This window comes from Ascaphus truei, unplaced genomic scaffold (assembly GCF_040206685.1).
Source record: "Ascaphus truei isolate aAscTru1 unplaced genomic scaffold, aAscTru1.hap1 HAP1_SCAFFOLD_411, whole genome shotgun sequence".
Lineage (NCBI taxonomy): Eukaryota > Metazoa > Chordata > Amphibia > Anura > Ascaphidae > Ascaphus > Ascaphus truei.
The window spans coordinates 92,104-113,569 of NW_027456742.1; the positions used below are offsets into that span (position 1 = coordinate 92,104).

Below are 21,466 nucleotides of genomic sequence, written 5' to 3' on the forward strand. Positions count from 1 at the left end.
CTGAAGCAGGGATATACTGAAAACCTGACCTGTTGGGGGGGGGGGGGGGCTTGAGGACTGGAGTTGAGCCCCCTGTCCTAAATAATGTGGAAGGATATATGTTTACAAGTACCAGAGTAGAGACTGCTGACAGGGCAGCGGTAATCTGCGAGGAGCGGCAGTTCGACGTTACCTAATCACAGCACTTAGATTGTAAGCTCTTCGGGACAGGGACTCCTTTCCTGAGCCACCACTGCTTAAGCAGGGATATCCTGAAAACCTGACCTGTTGGGGCGGCTTGAGGACTGGAGTTTGGCACCCCCGACGTAGCAAATCACAGTATGCCAACGATGTAAATAATTTTGGATTGTCTTCTTCAGATAAATTATGTTGATTATCCAATAGATCAATATATCTTCTCCTATTGGCACTCCCCTCAAGGGCCCCAATGCTACACATTACTTATCGCTCCTAAAAAATATATTACAATAATTAATATTTATATATATATATTTTTTAAATTTTTTATTTTTCAAAAGCTAGCATTATAAAACATTATTTTGTTCAGAGAACTTTTTTTTTTTACCCATATTTTAATTTTATAGATTTTTTTACTATATTTTAAGCACTTATACATATTTTCTATACAATACTCCCTCATTGCTGCTCTTATTTTAAATATACCTATATTACATTCCATGGGGCCATCAAATATCTTTTTCTGTGTATTTTTTTAATACTATTTAGACATTTACTCTGCTCCGTTTCATTTAACAAGATTTGTTTATGAACATACATACATATATATACTGTATATATATATATATATATATATATCTATTCTTTCAACCAGGTAGTAAGCGGTTGAGACTATTTAATAAAACTACCAACATTGTCACACTAACTCCTGAAGAAGCAAAGTTCTGCGAAACGCGTAGTCTGCGGTACAGAACGTGTTTTGGAATCCAGCCTGTGTGCTTTCTGTAATGACATCATTGGGTTCAGCGCAGATAGCATCGGACACCTTGGAGACGCCAGCACCTACAGTGAGGGAATCCATCCCCTACCCCCCACCCCCCCGAGGGAAGATGCCGGGTGACAGACAGAGGACAAGCAGATAAGCAGAGTACACACTCCTTTGTCAGTGTAAGACACAAAGTATAAAATAAAACACAAATCAGACTTTCACTTACAGTACAGACATTATTATCACTGGGTACCAGCAGCAAACGTCCAGTTAGATGGCAACACGTTTGGGATAAGCGCAGGCTGAAGTTTCCACCAGATGTAATGCCTCCACGGACTGACAGTCACCACATAATGGGGGATTAACTTGGACTTGGCACCCAAATTGTGGAGATGTTAGTGTTCCATGGCGGCTGTGACATCTGGTCCGGATCCACGGCGGAACTTCAGCGTGCCCTTACCCCAAACGTGTTGACATCTATTTTTGCAATACATGGCTGCTGGTACCAAGTGATTTAACTATGTGTAGGGTGACCAGACGTCCCATCCCGGTATTCCCGAAGCCTCTACAAATGTCCCAGTTTTCTGTAGAGTTTGCCGGCTGCGCATGCGCAATCGGAGCATGGTGGCATATGTGACCACGAGGTCTTTCATATGTGAACAAGCGACATCAGAGCTATGGCTTGGGCTCAGCTAGACTAGGCTAGTAGAGGCAGACACACATACTGTGAATAAATCTTGATTTTACATCGTGTGCGTGTAATACTTACCCGTTTAATATTGGATAATTAAACGGAATTACTCCATGGGTGTTTTGCACGCCTTTCATTTTTACATTTCTGTTCACACCGTCTTCTATACAAATTAATTGCACGCGTTTTGTCGACTATTGATTGGAGATCTATATATTGTTTTTACATTATATAGGTGGTATTGATCCACCATAGCGGATTGCTCACATTTTGATTTTAGATTTTTCATTTTATATTCATATTCGAGTACAAGTTATAACTCGTAGTGAACTGCCCATATTCTGATTAGATTTGTTTTAATTTATATTTGAGGGAGAACACAAGCACCCAAAAATCCCTTTTCACAAATTCCTATTACAGGCAGTCCTCGGTTATCCGACACAATGCGTTACTCAAAATGGCGTTGTAAAGCGAAACACGTTTTCCCATAGGAACACTGTTTAAATTAAAGGTTCCGTTCCTGAAGGCATTTTTAACACTAAAATACACCAAATATTTTATGCAGGCAATAAGATATGCAGCACACACACACACACACACACATTATATAGTGTATATACTGTATTATATATAATGTAACATAATAAATAATATTTTATATAGTCTAATATAATATTATATAGTATAATATTATATATATACGCTCTTACGCCGCTTTGCAATGTTGTTTATGTGAATGTGTATATATATATATACACACACATACACAATGTTGCAAAGCGTCGTAAGAGCGTTGGATAAGCCATTTTGGCGTTGTAAAAATGAATATAGGTATGCATTGCATAGCGTTGGATAAGCCATTCGTTGTAAAGCGAAGCGTTGTAAAACGAGGACTGTCTGTAATAGAACACAGAAAGAACACCTGCCTAGACAGGTGAAAGAACCCCTTTTAAACAAGCACTCATACGGTGATAGGTACAGATAAATTAAAAAATGAACCTTTATTAGTGGATATGGGTAAAATAAGTGAAATACATAAACACTCAACACAATTAAAAACGTATTAAACAAATTGCCCCTAGGTCTATTTATAAACTAATACTTGAAGGAGAATGTTTGGGAATGTCTGGTACCATATGAAAGAAAATATTTTTTATAAATATACTAATAAAGTGCAAAACTAATATGGTGCCTCAGTGTGGTCTATCTATAATGTTTGAAAGAGTCTGGTGTGTGTCACTCAAGTATAGTGACAGTCAAACTACTTTCATGCCACATCTGAATAACTTGTGGTTCTGTGACTATATACAGAGTGGTACCTGTATATCGCTAGGGTGTTGCGGGTTAGACCCACATACAAAAATTTTTTAATCAGTGTGACCTAGCTGCACATAGCTGGTCACAGGAGCCAACAAGGGGTTAATTTGTATATCCTTCAAGGCAACACAGGGTATAATAAGATATCTGTAAGGGAGGCTACTATGTAGCTGTGGGGGAAAGAGAAGAGGCTAATCAGTGGGAGCCGCAAATATATGCACTATTTCTATCCCACTGTTAGTAGTGTGAATCTAGGTTCTTATAGCCTCAAATGAGCACAATTTGATTAACCCACCGAATAGATAGTGAGGTGAGTTAATGCTCGTGCCCCCTATGGAGGTAGCAAATAATATTAAGGACAGGCTAGCTGATATATCTCTGCCAATTGAAGATGTTTGAAACAGTGTTTTACAGCTTCCTTTAATAAAGTTGCTCTATATCTGCAGATCTAGATATATGACTGTGGTTGTTGTTTAGGCTTAATAGTTGCCCAGCTAGTTCAGTCGATACACTAATACTCGTTGGCTTTTCCTATCTTTCGCTCGTGCATCAGACTGCGCTGTGCACACAAGGTGGGATTGTATATAGAACCCAATGTATATGTCATTCTCTGCTAATCAAAAAGTCTGAGTTAGGCGGCACGTATAGTGCCCACGACCGGACGGGTGACGGCGCATCTAGCGAAAGTTATATTTTGCTTTGCGGTGGCGTTGCAGGAATCTGGGCATTTGATTTGTTCAGGGGCTGTCACGAGGCGACAGCCCTTGAAAAATCAAAGATTCCTGGCTTCCAAATTTGGCGACGCTCCGTCGCGCTCACGGCGGTGGTAATGTATTTGTTTTTGGGCGGCGTTGCCAGCACTATACGCGCGGCCTTAGACATTAAAAGACTCCGATGATACCCCCCCTTCCCTCCCCCCTTGTAGTTTGGTTCCGGGTTAATCTTTTCATCCTGTGTTCTTTAGGTAATATTTTGCTTTAAGATCTGCTTGGGACACGTGAATATGAACGTAAAATAATAAGACATTTATTACAGAACGGGAAATGCAAGAAGAACATGATGAAAAACAAAGATAAAAAAGGAGGAGAGCACAGGCAATGAACGTGGCAAACAGAATACAGATTGTTCCTTTTCTAGACTATTAAAAGAAATATTCTAAAAGCCGCGGCATGGCTGATCGGATTTGATGTTTCGAACTTTTTCCAACGCCCTACTCGCCAAGAAAACTGTATTTGAGCGCTCGTAGGAACGTGGACACCCATCCCAGACCTACAACCCAGGAGCTGCCAAAAACATAGGGGAATGACGAGGAAAACCAACAAAGGGCAGAAAACCCGGGTGGGAGCAGGAGAGATGGCTGCCAGGGAATTAGGGCCAGTTTGCCAGGCTTTGTTAAAAGAAAGGAAGGGCTTTTACTTCCTTTCTGAATGGAAGCAAAGCTGATTTCTTAACGTTGCCTTTATATTTGGATTGCGGTGTAAAAGAAAGATGAGGGGAAAATGCAGGTTTTAGACCAATTCAGGTTTCCACAAAACCCACCCACCGAGGCAAGACTTTCCCCAAAACTTCCACACGATTGATTATAACATTGCATCTTAAGACACACAAGGAACACAGTTTGTATAATTTATTTCTTCAGTGTAAGGGGCTGAGCTGCAGCTTCCCAAAAGGGGTTCAGATTTCCCAGACAGATACATTAGAAACTTCTTAAAAAGCAAATTCCGTCCGTCATACGGTTACACCGATGTCCCATCGGGAGCAGATTCCTTCTTGTTATCGTCGGGCTTCATTGCCGGAAACAGAAGAACCTCCTGTGAAATGTACAGACCGATATTATTACTCGGTGCCCAACAACACCCAAGGAAGCAGCGAGTGACACTTTGCGCTCTGTACCTTAATGTTATTGGAGTCTGTGAGGAACATGGTCAGCCTATCAATGCCCATTCCCCAGCCAGCTGTCGGAGGAAGGCCGTACTCCAACGCAGTGCAGAAAGTCTCATCGATGAACATGGCCTCGTCGTCCCCTGCAGCTTTGTTCTGTGCACATAAAGCCAGATTAGTGATACATTGTCCCGTGCACAAGTACTCCACAAGAAACTGCAGCAGGGGCAGTGCCCGGAAAACTAGACTTCTAGAAAGCGGTTATAATGCATTACAATTACAGCAGGATCTACAGAGGGCTTACACATTATATTATCTGTATGGGAAAGGAAGAGATTGGGAAATAAGGAAAATACTATTCACTTACATTACAACTACTCGTTATAAATGTATTTCATCAAAATTAAAAGGTAAAAACAGCCGTCTGTGCGCAGGCTTGCTGGCCAAGTACTTCTGTACCCCAGGCTGTGCTGAAAAGCTGTGCAATACGGCAGCAATAAGCTTATAGGGATCCCATGTTCAAATGGATAAGCAGCAAAAGGTGATACTGTGTGCTCATTTGCATGTCACTCCCCAGAATGCCTGGCTACAGAGGAAGCACTGTTTGCTAAGAGATAATGGGGAAGGGCAGGGTTGTAGACCTGTCTGAAATATGAATGTGCTGTAAGTGGTATTTTTATTAGTTGTACACTAAGGTGGAGGGGTTTTGCCACTTTGTTACTCGCCATAACTTACTACAAAAATTAAACAAATTATAGAAAGACATTGGCGTATTCTATTAGATCCACTTTGAGGACCACAAGTACCACATACACCTAAAATAGTGTGCAGAAAAGCACAATCTTAAAAATGGCCTTACACCCAAGTGACCCTAGAAATATGAACAGACGAGTTGTGAGTTCAGAGCTAAACTGGCTTACAGAAAACACAAAAAGGTTTCACGTGTGCTAAATGACCCGCGTGCAAATCAACGGAATAAAATAGTCTAAAAAACGACGGTCGTTTGTGAAATGTAGGAGAGATTCAACTACAAGAACAGCGCCGCTAATCTCTGCACACACCCAACATGCAAATCTAACGCCATGTTCAGGAACACCAGATTCTCTCTGTGGGGTGTAAATATACACACACACACACACACACCTTTGCCTGATCTTCAAACAGTTCCCTCTGCTTGACTGGGTCGTTCAGCTCAGTGTAGGCGTTACACACCTCCTTCTTCATCACAAAGAGCTCGAACCTCTCGGTCAGTCCCTTCTGGGAGCGGTGCCTTATGCAGGGCAGAGGGAAGAGAGCAGGTCCTTTTATAATGCACACAATTCACTGGATCAGAAGATAAAACAGGCATGTTACAATACAGAGATCCCAGGACGTCTGGGTCCGGGGCTTACCATTTGGCAAGGGGGCTCATTATTTGTGGATGATCGCAGATAAAAGTGGGGTTAACACACGTGACCTCCAGGAACTCACCAACCAGCTGGAACACAAAATATTAAACAGTGAAGCCAATAAGCAGAGCTGGTGCCCCAACGCATCTCGCAGAGTATCCGCATTAGTGCAGTATCGCTATATTAATATGAAACGTAGCTGCCCCCATATCCCTGGTCTAACCTTGTCCAGCAGTCTGGCTGTGGTCCTGGGGGCTGGGCACTCAACAGCTTTTTCCACACAAACATCGTCAAGGAACTTGCGTGTTTCTGTATAAAGGGGAAGCAGAAGTCATGTCTGGAACCACGAACGGTCATTGGATTGTGCCAGTTATTAAATACAGTCATCAGCCAATAATAACAGTGACAGGTACAGGTGGCACAGATGCTTCTGGTGACAAGGACAAGTTATGAACCATCATTAAGAGAGCAGAGATGCCAAAGTGGTTTTAGCTACATTGTATTGTATGTCTTTATATATAGAGCGCCATTAATGTACATAGCGCTATAGATATAAATAGATATTTACATATAATTGAAACCAGACACAAAAACAAGCGATGGTGAGTGAAATATGAAAGGTCCACATGGGATCTGAAACGTTATTCCCCTGTCCTTGGCTGTCACATTAAAGGAGAACGTCATTATGAACGTGTGAGTAGAGCTCTCCTTTGTATCTCTGTCTTTGAGACCGGCACTTTGAGGAAATAGTTTGTCTGTGTTGTGGGCACACGCGGGATTCTCCTCGCCCGAGGCGGTTTCTCCAGGAATTGAGTAAACAAAGTGACAAACACTCCGCTGTGCCCAGAGCAAATAAAAATAGCACTTGTGAGAACATTGACATGTCTCAGAGAGATCTGCGGACCTCGGGGTTAGGGGGACCTGTCTGACATGTGAATGTGCTCGCAAGTGGCTTTTTACATCAATTTTTGTAAGTCAAAGAATAGAATCTGTCATTACAACAAAAATCATTGAACACGGTGATGCTATTCCCAATGAATAAATTATCTACGCAGAATAACAGAGACTTCATATTTGCTGCCAGACACAGAACTGTAGTTTCAGCGTTACAACGGAATGGTTACGTACCATCTGCTGTACAATGGCAAATTCGTAACAGGCAAATTCTAAAATGTGGAACACAACAATTCTGATGAAATGTCTTATTTTTCAAGCCCGTGAACTTCCCCCATTAATTATAACTAGCTGCAAGTACCCGGCGGTGCACAGGAACTCTAAGGAACCAACCTCACCCCTCCCCTCTCACCCAACCCTTTCAAGCCCCACTCCCCCCTTCTCATCACTTTCCTTTAATACCTTATGATGTCCCTAATTCTTTCCGCCTCTCTCCCCTTCTCCAGCATTCTTAGCTTCTCCTCACGTACCAACTGAATTCCTCTTTCTTTGTCTGCTTTCTGTGTATCTGCCACCAGGCTATGTGCATTATGAGGTCACCATTATGATGTCACATGCCAGATACAAAGCCTACCAGGTACAACACCCAGTGGGTGACTTGCTGGTCACAGAAATAGAAGGTGCCCCCAATAGAAGGTGCCCCCAATATGTGTCCAATTTACAAACAGAAACCATCTCATTGAGCTCAGGAACCACCATGCAAAATGTGGTTACAATATCTTAGGAGGTGCCCAAATGCCTAGCAAACAGGGAAACAACTTTCCAAAATATACAGTAGATACATAATATTTCCAGCCCTTACCTTCAGTATCCAACTGGTCTGTGGGAGGTAGTTTTTTCCCCAATGCTTTTTCTAGCTCGCCCACCATGCTGATTCTCTTGAAGGGAGGGGTGAAGTCTATTTCATAGGGCTGGCCTTCTGGACCCTCTGGGTGGTAAGGGACTTTGTAACCACCAGTGATTTGTTTAACCATACCTACAAGGAGCACAAAAGCCAAGACTCTTCACACTTCTCCTTGAAGACATCTTACACCCCCCCACCCCGACATCTCACTCCAGTTCTTCGCCATACCAGAGAGCAGTTTTTCTGTGATTTCCATGAGGTCATAATAGTCTGCGTACGCCATGTAAAACTCGCAGGTCGTGAACTCTGGATTGTGCGTCAGATCGATCCCTTCGTTTCGGAACTGCCGGCCTATCTCGTATACTCTGTCGATGCCGCCGACCACAAGCATCTGTGCAGGCAGACAAACCGGTTTCTGTAAGCAGGCCGCCTTACATTTCATTCCAGGCCTTTAACAAAGTCTCGAATCATTATTACCTTGTGATACAGCTCTGGCGCTATCCTCATGTACAGATTCATGTCCAAATCATTGTGATAGGTGATGAAAGGTTTGGCTACAGCTCCGCCAGGAATAATGTTCATCATTGGGGTTTCAATCTGGTAACAAAAGGAAAGTTAGGATTCTGTGCATGTTGCTTCTCCTGTGTCTGGTTATGTTCTCAGTTGATGTCAAAATGCCACCTGACCCGTGACCCGTGTCACCGCCTGCAATCATGTGCTAGACCTCTAACGCAGGGGTGTGCAATTCCAGTCCAGAAGCCCCACCAACAGGCCAGATTGTTAGGGTACCCCAGCTTCAGCACAGCTGAAGCAGGGACAGATTGCTCCATCTGTGCTGAAGCAGGGATATCCTGAAAATATGACCTGTTGGAGGGGCTTGAGGACTGGAGTTGAACCCCCCTGCTCAAAAGCACAGACGTGACATAACAAGAGTTTAGAGCGCTTAATAATATATTACCTCCAGGAACCCCAAGTCATCAAAAAACCTCCGGACGTACGTGATGATTTTTGAACGAACAATAAATTTCTGCCGGACAAAGTCATTCAGGATGAGATCCAGGTACCGCTGGCGGTATCGCGTCTCCTGTAACGCGAAGAACCCAAATCTGGTTAATGCCCTAAGCAGGTGGACTCTGCAAGTCACTGCACCACTGTCCCTTCTATTTAGAAATGTAGCAGGACCCCTTCCCCCCCATCCCCAGGTCCCTTAAAAATAAAACAAGCAAACGTGCCGCTTTAACATAGGTTAAAAGCAGGGGTTCTCCGCAGCTGAGCCGCGTTTATTTCAGCTCTGGGGACCCCCTGCTCCCAGAGATACCTCTGAAGGGGGCGTCGGTATCTGTGCTCAGTTTAAATGTCCCGCTCACGCAGGGCCAATAGAAAGTCGCAAGTGATGTCACGGCTTCCTATTGGACCACAGGAAACGAGACATTTAAGCCACCATTGTCAGTCCCAACTAGCCAAGCCGTAGCTGCTTCCAGCACCCCCTCCTGAGGCAAGTATCCCAGGAAGCAGGGGGTCCCCCAAAGCTGCTACCACCCCCTCCTGAGGCAAGTATCCCAGGAAGCAGGGGGTCCCCCAAAGCTGCTACCACCCCCTCCTGAGGCAAGTATCCCAGGAAGCAGGGGGTCCCTAGAGCTGCTACCACCCCCTCCTGAGGCAAGTATCCCAGGAAGCAGGGGGTCCCCCAAAGCTAAGCTGCTTCCAGCACCCCCTCCTGAGGCAGGTATCCCAGGAAGCAGGGGGTCCCCCAAAGCTGCTACCACCCCCTCCTGAGGCAGGTATCCCAGGAAGCAGGGGGTCCCCCAAAGCTAAGCTGCTTCCAGCACCCCCTCCTGAGGCAGGTATCCCAGGAAGCAGGGGGTCCCCGGAGCTGCTACCACCCCCTCCTGAGGCAGGTATCCCAGGAAGCAGGGGGTCCCCCAAAGCTGCTACCACCCCCTCCTGAGGCAAGTATCCCAGGAAGCAGGGGGTCCCCCAAAGCTGCTACCACCCCCTCCTAAGGCAGGTATCCCAGGAAGCAGGGGGTCCCCCAAAGCTGCTACCACCCCCTCCTGAGGCAGGTATCCCAGGAAGCAGGGGGTCCCCCAAAGCTGCTACCACCCCCTCCTGAGGCAGGTATCCCAGGAAGCAGGGGGTCCCCAGAGCTGCTACCACCCCCTCCTGAGGCAAGTATCCCAGGAAGCAGGGGGTCCCCCAAAGCTGCTACCACCCCCTCCTGAGGCAAGTATCCCAGGAAGCAGGGGGTCCCCAGAGCTGCTACCACCCCCTCCTGAGGCAAGTATCCCAGGAAGCAGGGGGGCCCCCAAAGCTAAGCTGCTTCCAGCAGCCCCTCCTGAGGCAAGTATCCCAGGAAGCAGGGGGTCCCCCGGAGCTGCTACCACCCCCTCCTGAGGCAGGTATCCCAGGAAGCAGGGGGTCCCCCAAAGCTGCTACCACCCCCTCCTGAGGCAAGTATCCCAGGAAGCAGGGGGTCCCCCAAAGCTAAGCTGCTTCCAGCAGCCCCTCCTGAGGCAGGTATCCCAGGAAGCAGGGGGTCCCCCAAAGCTAAGCTGCTTCCAGCAGCCCCTCCTGAGGCAAGTATCCCAGGAAGCAGGGGGTCCCAGGAGCTGAAATTAATGGGGTTTAATGTCCTGAAACCCCATGCTTCAAACCTACAAAAAGTGTCACAAGATTGTTGCTTTAAACCAAGTTTCCAGGATTCAGTGGTAATATTAATGGAGTATGCTGGGACATACTTAAGAAATGCAAAGTTAGTCTGGTTACATCTGAAGGAGAGCGGGCCTGACAGATACTGCTATTTTCAGCCCTTATAGGGTTAACGTTAAAGCCTGTGTGAACAGAGCCAGTACAATAAAGGAAGCCACGTGCCACCATCGCACACGCAAATGTAACTCATCAACACCTGAACAGATCAATGCAGCCAACACTCGTGTGAAACATTTCCCTTTCCAACGACAAAGATATACAGTATATCGCGCAGGAAAACAAGTTCAAATAAAATAGCCGGGGATTACCTTGTCCTTCAAGCCAAAGTGGAGGTGCGGTAACATGTGCAGACAAGGAGACAGCAGCACCATCTCGCACGGGATTATACTCAGCTCTCCCTTCTTCGTCTTCCCTGGATTCCCTCGTACGCCGATAATATCCCCGCGACGCAGCATGTTATTAATGGCTGCAAACTCCTCCTCGGATTTGTAATTTCTGTGGTCGGAAAGCAGATTGAAACTCAATAATCACAGTGTTCGTCATTCTATAAAGCAGTAAAACCGATACCAAGCAGCAGCAAATCCTTTATAGAGGGCCCAACACCTCCTGTAACTATTTGTATACAGTGTAAACGCCAAGGAACCAGCCAATAAAGCTTAATTCTCCCATTCCCTGAATCAACCTGGACTCTGGATTATTCTGTATTACAGACCAACTATTATTAATGGGGAATAATTATTCTTACGGACGGTGTTCTTCCCTCACCCCTCCATGGCAGTGAACAATTGGGCTAAGCGAAACCGGTAATCGAAAACGCTTCCCATATTCTACATTTCTTGTACTCTGGGGGAGTCTTCCAGAATTACCCCAGCCGTAACGCCATGTCGAGACCCACATGGGTGGTTAGTAGCACTGCCATGCAGGGAAACGAGGAAAGGAAATCGGTACAAAGCGTTCTTCCGCTTTCCTCTTGCGCCTCCACGGCAGTGAAAAGGAATGTGAAGCACCAAAGAAATTCCCCTGGGGTGGTTGAATACATAATGTTTTCTTTACCGAATTATGTCCTGCAAGACGGAGGCCCATCTTCATCTGCCCAGGCGTGCCCATCTAGTTAATACAACTTGGTAAACGGGTGCAATGAGGACCATCCCGCAGCTTCGAAGAGGCACCTGGGGCCTTTCCACGCATGTTGTTGCCATGAACCTTGTTGAACGGGCTTTCAACACGGCAGGCACCTCACTTACACATTTTTAACCACCGTGCAGTCGAGTCTTTCGTTGCCGGAAGACCCTTCCTCTTCCCTTCTGAGATGACAAATAGCTTCGTGGAATTCCTGACAACCTTTGTTCTGTCCATATAGACGCTCAAGACTTTAACAAAATATACAGTGTTCAATTTGACCTTTATTACTTGATGGACTTGGGCAGAATTAAGGGAAGACCGAGTCTTAAGGTGAAACTGTTGAAACCTTAGAAAGAAACCTGGGATTTGTTCTCAGGACGATAATCTTTGTGAAACCTTGTAATGAGCTCTTCACAGGCAGAAAGCTTGATACTCGCCCACTCTTCTTGCGGATGTGACCGCTATGATGAAAACTACTGCGCCAGACACCTCAGGTTGATTTACGCAATTGTTTCACTAATGATACTATATCCTCGTTCTTGAAGAATACTTTAGATAGCATAATGTACAGCATATTCTGTAAGGACCGCGCCGGTTCCTGATCCATAATTACAAGAACAGATATGATGGATTTAATTAGATCTACCTGCTTCACATTAAAAAGCACTTTCTTGAGCTTCCTGACAAAATGAAGCTCTGGGTCAGAACCAAGGCTGCGTCCCCCGGACCGTGCGTACATGCACACTCATAAGCGCGCGCCTCGTGAGCGTGGCCGGACAAATTGAAATTGATTGCGTCCACGCCTGGCGCGGTCAGCACAGTCGAAGGAATTCTTGTTGACTTCCAGAAAAATCCTTTAAAAAAAAAAAAAAAAAAAAAAAAGTTTTTTGTTTTTAGTTACGGTGACATTTGTGCAGAACTCGTCTTTACAGCCACTGGAGAATCTTTATCACAAGTTCAGATATGGCCATATCGCAATACCGCTCTCAGATTTGCTATAATCAGTACAAAGTCTTGGTAAATTTTCACGAGGCTGTTGTGAGATCGAAAGGAAGAACCTTGTACTGAAAGTGAAAACCTCGGATGCAAAATCTCAAATTTGTGGTGCGGTTTCAGATTAGGGACACAGAGATATGTATCCTTTAATCCACCAAGGTCACAATCTCCTTGTTGAATGGCCACTAGTAGTATGGTGCCTAGGATTGCCTGGTAATCTAGGGTTTTTGAACCAGGAATAACCTTTAATAGATCCTCCTGTTTTTTGACATATCGGACCCAGATAAATAACTCCTGATTGAAGGAGATGAGAAATTATTTGGTTTGGAGCTCTGAGATGTTCCTGGAAGCTAGGTAACTCTGTAAAAAAATAAATAAAGTAATAAATATGCCTTGGGACTGCGAAAAATTCTAGGAAAAATATCCCTTGTGATATATTTCCAACACCCAATGTGGGGACCCGGCCCTCCAAAAAGTTGGAAATCCTTCCCCCAACTGTGGCTTGACAAGTGTTCCTTAACCTGAGGGTTTCGTGGGAGACATATGGCGTCCCTCTTCCATTCTTCCTTGAAGGCGATTGCGAATACCTTGCTGCTCCAATATATGGTGCCTCATTCTGCTCCTGCGCTCTATCACCGTACACCCGGTGAAAGCGACACTTCTGACACATCACTTCCGGCGCCTATTTACATAGGGGACAAGCGGCTTACCGTATAGGGCATGCTTCCCTTGCGGCGAGACCCAATTTTCCTGTGAACGTGACACACAGAATGGTCGCAAATTGCATGACGGCACCTCAGGGGGGAACCCTGCGCCTACAGAATGATGCAGGTCCTCGGGCGCCAAGCCAACACTTGCCTCTTACCGGAGGGGGCGTGGGGGGGGGGTGAGACCCTCCCCCCCCCATGCTCAGCCAAGGGTAAGAGCTTTACCCATTCATTTTTCACTGCCATGGAAAAGGAGGAGAAAATCTAATTTAATAAAAGTATAAAAAGAAAAGTGGAGAACACCTGTAGCAGAGGGACTATCCTTCCCTTCTTCCATGCGACCAAACAATTCTTGGACAGTGAACCTGAACCCCTCAATAGTCAAAGAACCCCCACCCATACACACCTCAAGAGGCCATAACATTATCGCTGCTACTCACAAACTACTAAAAACACACCAAGGGACCAGAGGAAAGGAACAGTTTACAAGGTACACAAATATCCATCACGTACCTGGAGTTGGCCATCACTTGCAGCTTCACACCTTCCCCACGCAGATCATAGAAGATGAGCTTGACTCCAGATGAGCGCTTGGCATGGACCCTGCCTGAGAGCAAGCAATAAAATGTTGTCATATTGTTCTACACAGCTACCCAGTCATTGTCTACGTATCCAACCCGGCCTAGAGACAAATAATGCCTGATGTCTGTGTCTACATTAACTACGGCTTCCTCAAGCATGATAACGTTTGTAAGTGCAGAGTTCGGGGTCCAAAACATTAGCAAATGAAAACCCGTTTCGGAAATGGTGTCCCAATGATAAACCTATGTCAGAGATCTCATGGTGAAATGCAGGGATCTACTACACCAGGGGCGGCCAACCCCAGTCCTCCCGGTCATGTTTATAGGATATCCCAGCTTCAGTTCAGGTGGCTCAATCATTATGACTCAGCCTCCTGTGCAGAAGCAGGGATATCTTTAAAACCTGTCCTGTTTGGCGCTTGAGGACTGGAGTTGGCCACCCCTGTACTTCACTGTTTTTAAGCATGGAAAACGGCTTCATACATGGTCTGGGTAGGCTCCTCTTCCACTCAAGAAATTGCTGCTCTTTAAACGGGCCGTAATCAGCAGTGGAATCTGAGTGAGTTCGGTGCACTCACATGATCGGACGCAATACAGAAAAGCCTCAGGTGCACAGGGGTCCATCCTTTGCAGGGAGACAATATCACAAAATAGAACAAAGCGGCTTTCGTAAGAAAGTACCAGTACTCCGGTGTTGCAAAAATGATATAACAAATGTTATAAGAACTTTATAAGAACCACCGAATAATGTTTGCAAGACCTACAGCATGCTGGTACTTTGTTCTGAAAGCCGCTTGTTCTACTCCGTAATAAGCAGCGAACAGTAAAACACGAGATGGCCACAATAAAACGTGTTGCAAACTTCTACGCTACACACAGCTACAGGCAGGAAAGGGACTGTCCGTGAACTGCTCTCACATCCAGATAAACACTGCGACATGCAGTCAAACATGTACCTGCCACGCTGATCACGTCCGGTAAGTGATCCCCAGTCTGTAGGTTGCTGTATTTCTGAATGAACTCCGTGAGTGACATATCAACGTGGAACTTGTGTGGGTATGGGTCTTCCTTGGTACCTTTGAGCTGCTGGATGGCCAGCGTACGGATCTTGTAATATTGCTGGAGAAAAAACAGAAAAATCACAGAACGTCTACATCTCCTGAATACTCCATTTTATTTATTTTGTAGTCATTTATTTCTCCTACAGGACTTCTAACAAAGTGTCACTGTAACGAGGAGTCAGCATGTCGACTTACGTTGGGGTCCAGCGTTTCCTCATCACTAACGGTCTCCTCCTGGCCGGGCAGCTTCTCATTTTGCTCCTTCTGCTTTGCCTCCTTTTCAGCTGCCTTTTCAGCTGCTTTTTTATCGGCTTTCAATCGCCTCTTTAGCTCACTGTAAATGAGAAAACAGCTGGTCAGGTCAACAGAAGTGAAATAAAGCAATGTCCAATGTAGTCATTAGGAACAAGCCTCCCATGGCAAAAACCTTCCTCTTAAATCAGGAAAATGCAGAAGTGAAAACCAAACCAGTCATGCGAGCGGAGATCAGTACAGCAAAAACCATAACCAACCTACAACAAACTATCCAGCTACAGAGTGGGTGAAATGCAGCCACGTCTATAATCAAAGTGTGTGCGTGACCTTCTGCTGCAGTGAAGCAGGAGATTCATGAAGAAAAAAAAATTTTGGTGGAACGCGTCGGAATAAAACGGCAATCACCAACCTTTTTTTCTCATGAAGGGCCTGGTCCTTGTAGAGAGGAGAAAAAGTAGACAGATGCTTTCTCAGGACTTCTTCCTTAAGAACCCTCTGTGCAAAGACTGGACCCCTAACCAGCCTGAGGACAGCTGGTAGCATCGCGCAATTCAACTCCCAACCCTCAACTGGCAAACATCTGGTGATTACCACCTAACAGGAAAACAACAAGGCAGGACATCATGTGACCAACAACCTGCACAAGCACACCAACCAACAAGTTCACAGCAGTGAAGAGAAAGTAAACGTGTGAATATCTTTATATAGTGCCTACAGCTGTACTTGGTGCTTTACAAGAGACAACACAGTACACTGAATTGTAGGACAATAAGGGCAGCAAATAAAATATTAGACAACAATAGGAAAGGAAATCCCTGCCCAGTTGAGTTTACAACCTAAGTGGTATAATGCAAAGAGACAGGAGGTGTGGGAATAAGTGCAGGAGATAGCAGTTATTGTATGGAGTGACTGTGGGTGTGGGACAGTAGCCATGAGTGTAAGTTAATGAAACGCTTCATTTAAGAGGTGAGTTTTAAGGTTAGTCCTAAAGGTGGAGAGATATCTAAATGAAGAGTTCCTATTATAGCTTAATCCTCAGATGAGAACTCACAAGGACAATTTTTCACACGAATCCTTATGAAAAAACAACAAGAATCCAATTTCTCTCGCCACAAAACTGTTCAACTATTTCCGAAGCGCCATGCTGCCCTCCTATGGAATGGTTTCATGTTATTATGTAGAGCGTGTGTATGACACTGTTGCTGGATATTTTGAAAGTTTCGGATGTGGCTGGTTTGTAGCAACACGAAAATTATGGCATGACAGACTTTTAATATTTCTGTAGTTACTCTGAATCTGCAAACAGATCTTAAAACAAAATGTCACCTAAAAAAAAAAAAAAAAAAAAAAAAAAACACCCCACTATTAAGAAATGAACATGAAACCGAAACCTAACTGCAGAGGGAAACCTTGTGATTTCTAGTTCAAATACGGCCACTAGTCACGCTAGTGTCATTAGTTATGAACTGCCGAGATTGTTGTAATATACATTGGCGTGTATGTCGAATACCATCTTGTGCTCACAGCCCACAGGTAGTCCGATGTGCGAGTGAAAGACGGGAAAAGCCAGTATTACAGCGTATTAGAAATAGCAGCACACCATGTATTTGTCGCTGTATATCTGATGGAGGGTTCACGTGTGACTTTATATTTCGGTCGAGGTCTCAACACACAACTTGCAGAAAGTATAATCTACCTCAAACATCCCGCTTTCTTTCATTTTCCTTGAACCCAACATGTCCTTAGAGACCCAAAATGCTGTTTCCAGGATAAAACATTAACACATTTCCCTGGGAAAGGCGCGCGGCTGCTGTCACAGAGCTCTGGCTTGCCATCGTCCGTCATGTCAACATTATTTTGTGCACAGGACATGGTTGAAAACGAGAGATAATTCAATGTGATGTTTTTTCTGGTAAAATGTTATAAATAAGATCTTAGTCATTCCCGGACCTGGATTATGCGAGAGTAAAGTCTTCTCGCTGCATGGCGGTTTAGTCTGACTATTCCCAGCAAATGTTAAATTGCTGAAAGCTGCATAAATACCAAAGTATGTAAAATAAAACATTGATCACCCTGGCCGCAGCCTTGTTGTGCGTTGCCCCCAGTACCACTTGCTCTTTGTATTTATGGGTTTAAACATCTCCAGTGGCAAGAAAGTGGGACCTCCCCAAAGTCAAAGTGACCAATTTATGTGAGTGTGGAATAAAAGTAGTTTAATCATTTAAAAAACAATATGTGGAATGCTGCACTGTGCCCGTTGAAAACCATTGTGAAGGAGAAGCATTGTACCGAGATGTATATAAGCCGGTATGTCTGAGGCCCCTGGGAAGAGAGGGTTAAAACCCCGCTTCTGAGCGTTGCATCAGCCGAGGCGAGACTCTTGGGGATTGTAGTTCCACGGCAGGGTTCCCAGCGCAGACACAGAGCAAAGCACAACGCGAAAGACTACGCTTCCCAGAATTCCGCGCGCGTTGAATCCCCTCCCCCCTACAGACCACACATGTCCGGCGCCAAGCTGACCGGACACACACGGCGCCCTCTGCCTCCCCCTCCCGCGCGGAGACAGACGCCTCACGCAATCTCCGGTGCCTCGGGACCGGTCCCCTTACTTCTTGCTGAGGTTACTCTCGCCATCACTCGGAGCCACCGCCTGCGCGTCCGCCATGTTTGCTGCGTGTGTCAAAAGAAAGAGTGGCGACTTCCGGATGCCGCGTAATGCGACGTTCTGGTGGCCCCGCCCACCGTGCCGTGATGACGTCACGAAGAGAGCGCTTGGAGCTGCGTCTAGGGGGACGGTAGGCGCGCCATGGCGTCGCCGTGTAGCCAGGGTTGCTGCCTGCTGACCCGGCGGCTTTATGTATTTTTACATTTATTTATTTATATATTTCTCTCACCTTCAGGCGGCGGTATCTCCTCCCCCTCCGCGACGTCAAATAGCGCCGCGTTGCCATGACAACGTGATTGCCTCCATGCAGTGTCAAGTCGCCACGACCACTGGACGCCTAGTCGACACGTGACGCCCTATTGTCATGGCAACGCCAGACCGCGTGCCGCCGTGATGTTGCGCCCGTTGTCACAACACACAGCGCCATTTGACGTCGGGGAGCTACGTTGACAGGATTTGCAAGGGAGATGCCGATGCCACATACCCCTGAGTCTCCAAACCGGAGTGGTGGCAACCCTGCGTGTAGTTGGCAACGCGACATTTGTCAGGGGAAGTGAACATGATAGAGATACAGTATGAGTGTGACACACCAAAGGCCTGGGACATAGTGCCCCAAACAGTGCAGAGGCGCGCTGAGGCTTAGGGAAAGCGGTGCTTTCCCTGGCCTTACACAGCGCGCCGTCAGGGGGCGGGACGGGGGCGGGCCAGTGACATAATGGAGCTGGTTCGCCCTCATTGGGCGAACCGCTCACGTGACCGGCCCTGCGCTCCGGCGAGCGCCAAATTTCAAAACTCTGTGAGACACGCTTCCGCAAGCGTGCAGAAGCGTGCGCGATCCTCTGCTAAAGCCACTCTCATTGCGGCTGCAGGGGCTCAGTTTCGAGCAGCAGCACGCCTTGTGCTGACCATGCCCGAGGCCTTAGGCCGTGGCCAGGCTGGGAGCGAGCACGAGCGCCGTGATGTCAGGCGCTGGGCAATTCCTGGAGAGAGGGGGTGCAGCTATGATGTTACAGATGTTTTGCCCTCATTGGGCGAACTGCTCACATCACCCGCCAGCGAGCGGCCAAATCAAATTGATTTGTCTCGCCAAGCAGCTGAGTGCCGTGCGCTCACTTGCACGCATGCGCACAACTTGGACACAACAATTTACTTACATTTTTGTGATCGCGCGCGATCAAAACAATTACACTAAATAGTTATGTCTACTTAGTGTGCATGCTTCACAATAGCACACTACCTTGTTGGTAATGAATGATCCTTTTTTATTACTTCTGACAGGTAGTCATTCTCCTGATTACCTCAGACTCACTCTACTTCCTGGTTCAGAAGTCAGTGGTGGCATCACATGACAGTGACCAGGAAGTACCCAATACACCACAGAGGCGTCCAAGCTGCATGTGAGCGTGCAGAGGTGCGAAGCTTGGCGAGACAAATATATTTGTATTTGTCGCGCTTGCTCAGGTCACGTGCGTGGTTCAGCCAATGAGGGCGAACTGCTCACGTGATGTCACAGGCACGCTCCTTCCCCCGCACGCAATTAGCTGGCCAAGAATCGCACAGTGCCTTCCATCACGGTGCTCGAGCGCTAGCGAGCGCGCTCCCACCCTGGACGAGGCATAAAGGTAGTAGCATGGGCTGCTGGGGAATGCTACATGTATTTGTCTTCTCCACTCCAGCTTCTTCTCTGACAGGTAAACAGCAGCCCCCAGAGCAGAGGCAATGCTAACATATGCAAGGCCTGTTAACCCTTTAAGGCACAGAAACATTTTTTTTTTGTAATACAACTTCAATGGAAAAATGTATGAAAATGAAATGGGTGGTCCCCGAGTGTTTACGTGGTTTCGCCCTGATACCACTGTGCCACATAAGTGCTTTGGCATCCATCTACCACCTATCCATCTACCATCTCAAGCGCAACCCCTCTTTCTGTGGCGGATTTTTCACGGGGGGAGACCCCGCTCTCTTTTCCATGATTGCCGGGGCAAAGCGTAGTAGGGCCCTCTGTAAAGATCTCTTACCATCGCGCCGCCCTCCTGCAGCATTGCAGCGTCCCGTGACATTGCGGTTTCATGGAAACACGTCGTCATGTGACGTTGCAGCGTCAACTGACCTCACTACGCAGCAGAAGAGAGCAGCGCTGCAGGAGGAGGCGGCAAAAAGGTAAGTGCCAATGTATGTGCCACCACTTCCTACGCTTCCGATCACCACCACCTCTTAGGCTAAGTCCCCGGTGGTGGCTGCTGCACACGCGCCTGGCCTCCTGGCGGCGCATGCACAGCTTAAAACCGTGGTCTGTAGGGAGCGATGGGAGGTGCAGGGGGCGTGGTCAAAACAGGGGGGGGGGGGGGGCGCAGACCAGCAACTCAAAGCACTGCGATCCCATTTGTCCAAGCTATCTGCCCTCATATTGGCTCCCAGCACACCATGTGACCACGTCGCCGCACAGGAACACAATCGTGTTGTCTCTGCTGCTGGCTGATGCGCCACCGCACTGCGTGAGCCAACACACAAGAAGACACTGGAGCCTGCCTAATTAAAGTTAGTGACTAGTGTGCGGTGCGCACGCCGCCGTCACCACCGGGAACCTAGGCTTGGGCCTCGTCCAGGGTGGGAGTGCGCTCGGTGGTGCTTGAGTGCCCTGACGTCAGGCGCTGGGTGACTCATGGCCAGCTGGTTGCGTGCGTGACGTCACGTGAGTGGTTCACCCTCATTGGCTGAACCATGCACGTGACCAGGCCAAGCGGGACAAATACAAAAATATTTGTCTCACCAAGCATCGCGCCTCACGTGCAGCGCACCCAGCTTGGACACAACAATTTACTTTAATTGTGCGAGTGCGCGAGCAAGCTCTCTGCCTGGACGAGGCCTTACTCTTCCGATTAATGACTTCATCATGCCATATCCTCAACTGTGTCTTGGTCAGACATTTCTGAGTTTGCGTGACTGGGAGAAGTCAGGGAGCCGCTCCCTACTATATCCTCATCATAGTCTACGTCTGACTCTGGACCTGAGAGTATGTCTTCAGTGAGAAGTTTAGCTACCTCCTCTGCATGAAACTTTCTGCTTGCGATATATCCCTACAAATAGGAATATGTTTTGCTTTACTTTCTGTTCGGAATTACAGTGCACGTATGCATTCTTTATTTTTAAAGGAAAATGGTGTGCTACAAATACTATAAAATGTTTCTGAACTACAACTTCTCATATTTTTTTTTGTACAATTTCAATATAAGTCTAAATATAAGTGAAGTAAAAAGAATCCAGTGTGCTCCGCATGGCAGCCTGCATTCACAGTGGTATAAGAATGAAATCACCATTCAAATGCTGTAGAAAAAATCTGTACTATTTT

At 46.5% G+C, this 21,466-nt stretch overlaps 1 protein-coding gene across 3 annotated transcripts; it reads right to left on the reverse strand.

The window, feature by feature from the left end:
- Positions 1–4,566: 4,566 nt before the first annotated feature.
- Positions 4,567–18,204, reverse strand: KARS1 (lysyl-tRNA synthetase 1). Of its 3 annotated transcripts, none has more exons than XM_075583907.1 (15): positions 18,062–18,168; positions 15,862–16,046; positions 15,393–15,531; positions 15,093–15,255; positions 14,069–14,162; positions 11,039–11,225; positions 8,980–9,105; positions 8,499–8,618; positions 8,250–8,412; positions 7,980–8,153; positions 6,447–6,532; positions 6,227–6,312; positions 5,979–6,105; positions 4,848–4,991; positions 4,567–4,765 (listed from the first exon to the last, which is right to left on the reverse strand). In XM_075583907.1, the coding sequence occupies exons 2-15, from the start codon at positions 15,993–15,995 to the stop codon at positions 4,691–4,693; spliced, it is 1,818 nt and encodes a 605-aa protein (XP_075440022.1). In that variant the 5' UTR covers positions 15,996–16,046; positions 18,062–18,168; the 3' UTR covers positions 4,567–4,690. The 3 variants fall into 3 exon arrangements, with proteins under 3 accessions (XP_075440022.1, XP_075440021.1, XP_075440023.1); XM_075583906.1 differs by lacking the exon at positions 18,062–18,168 and adding an exon at positions 17,149–17,205; XM_075583908.1 differs by lacking the exon at positions 15,862–16,046 and having other exon boundaries at positions 18,062–18,204.
- Positions 18,205–21,466: the final 3,262 nt, after the last annotated feature.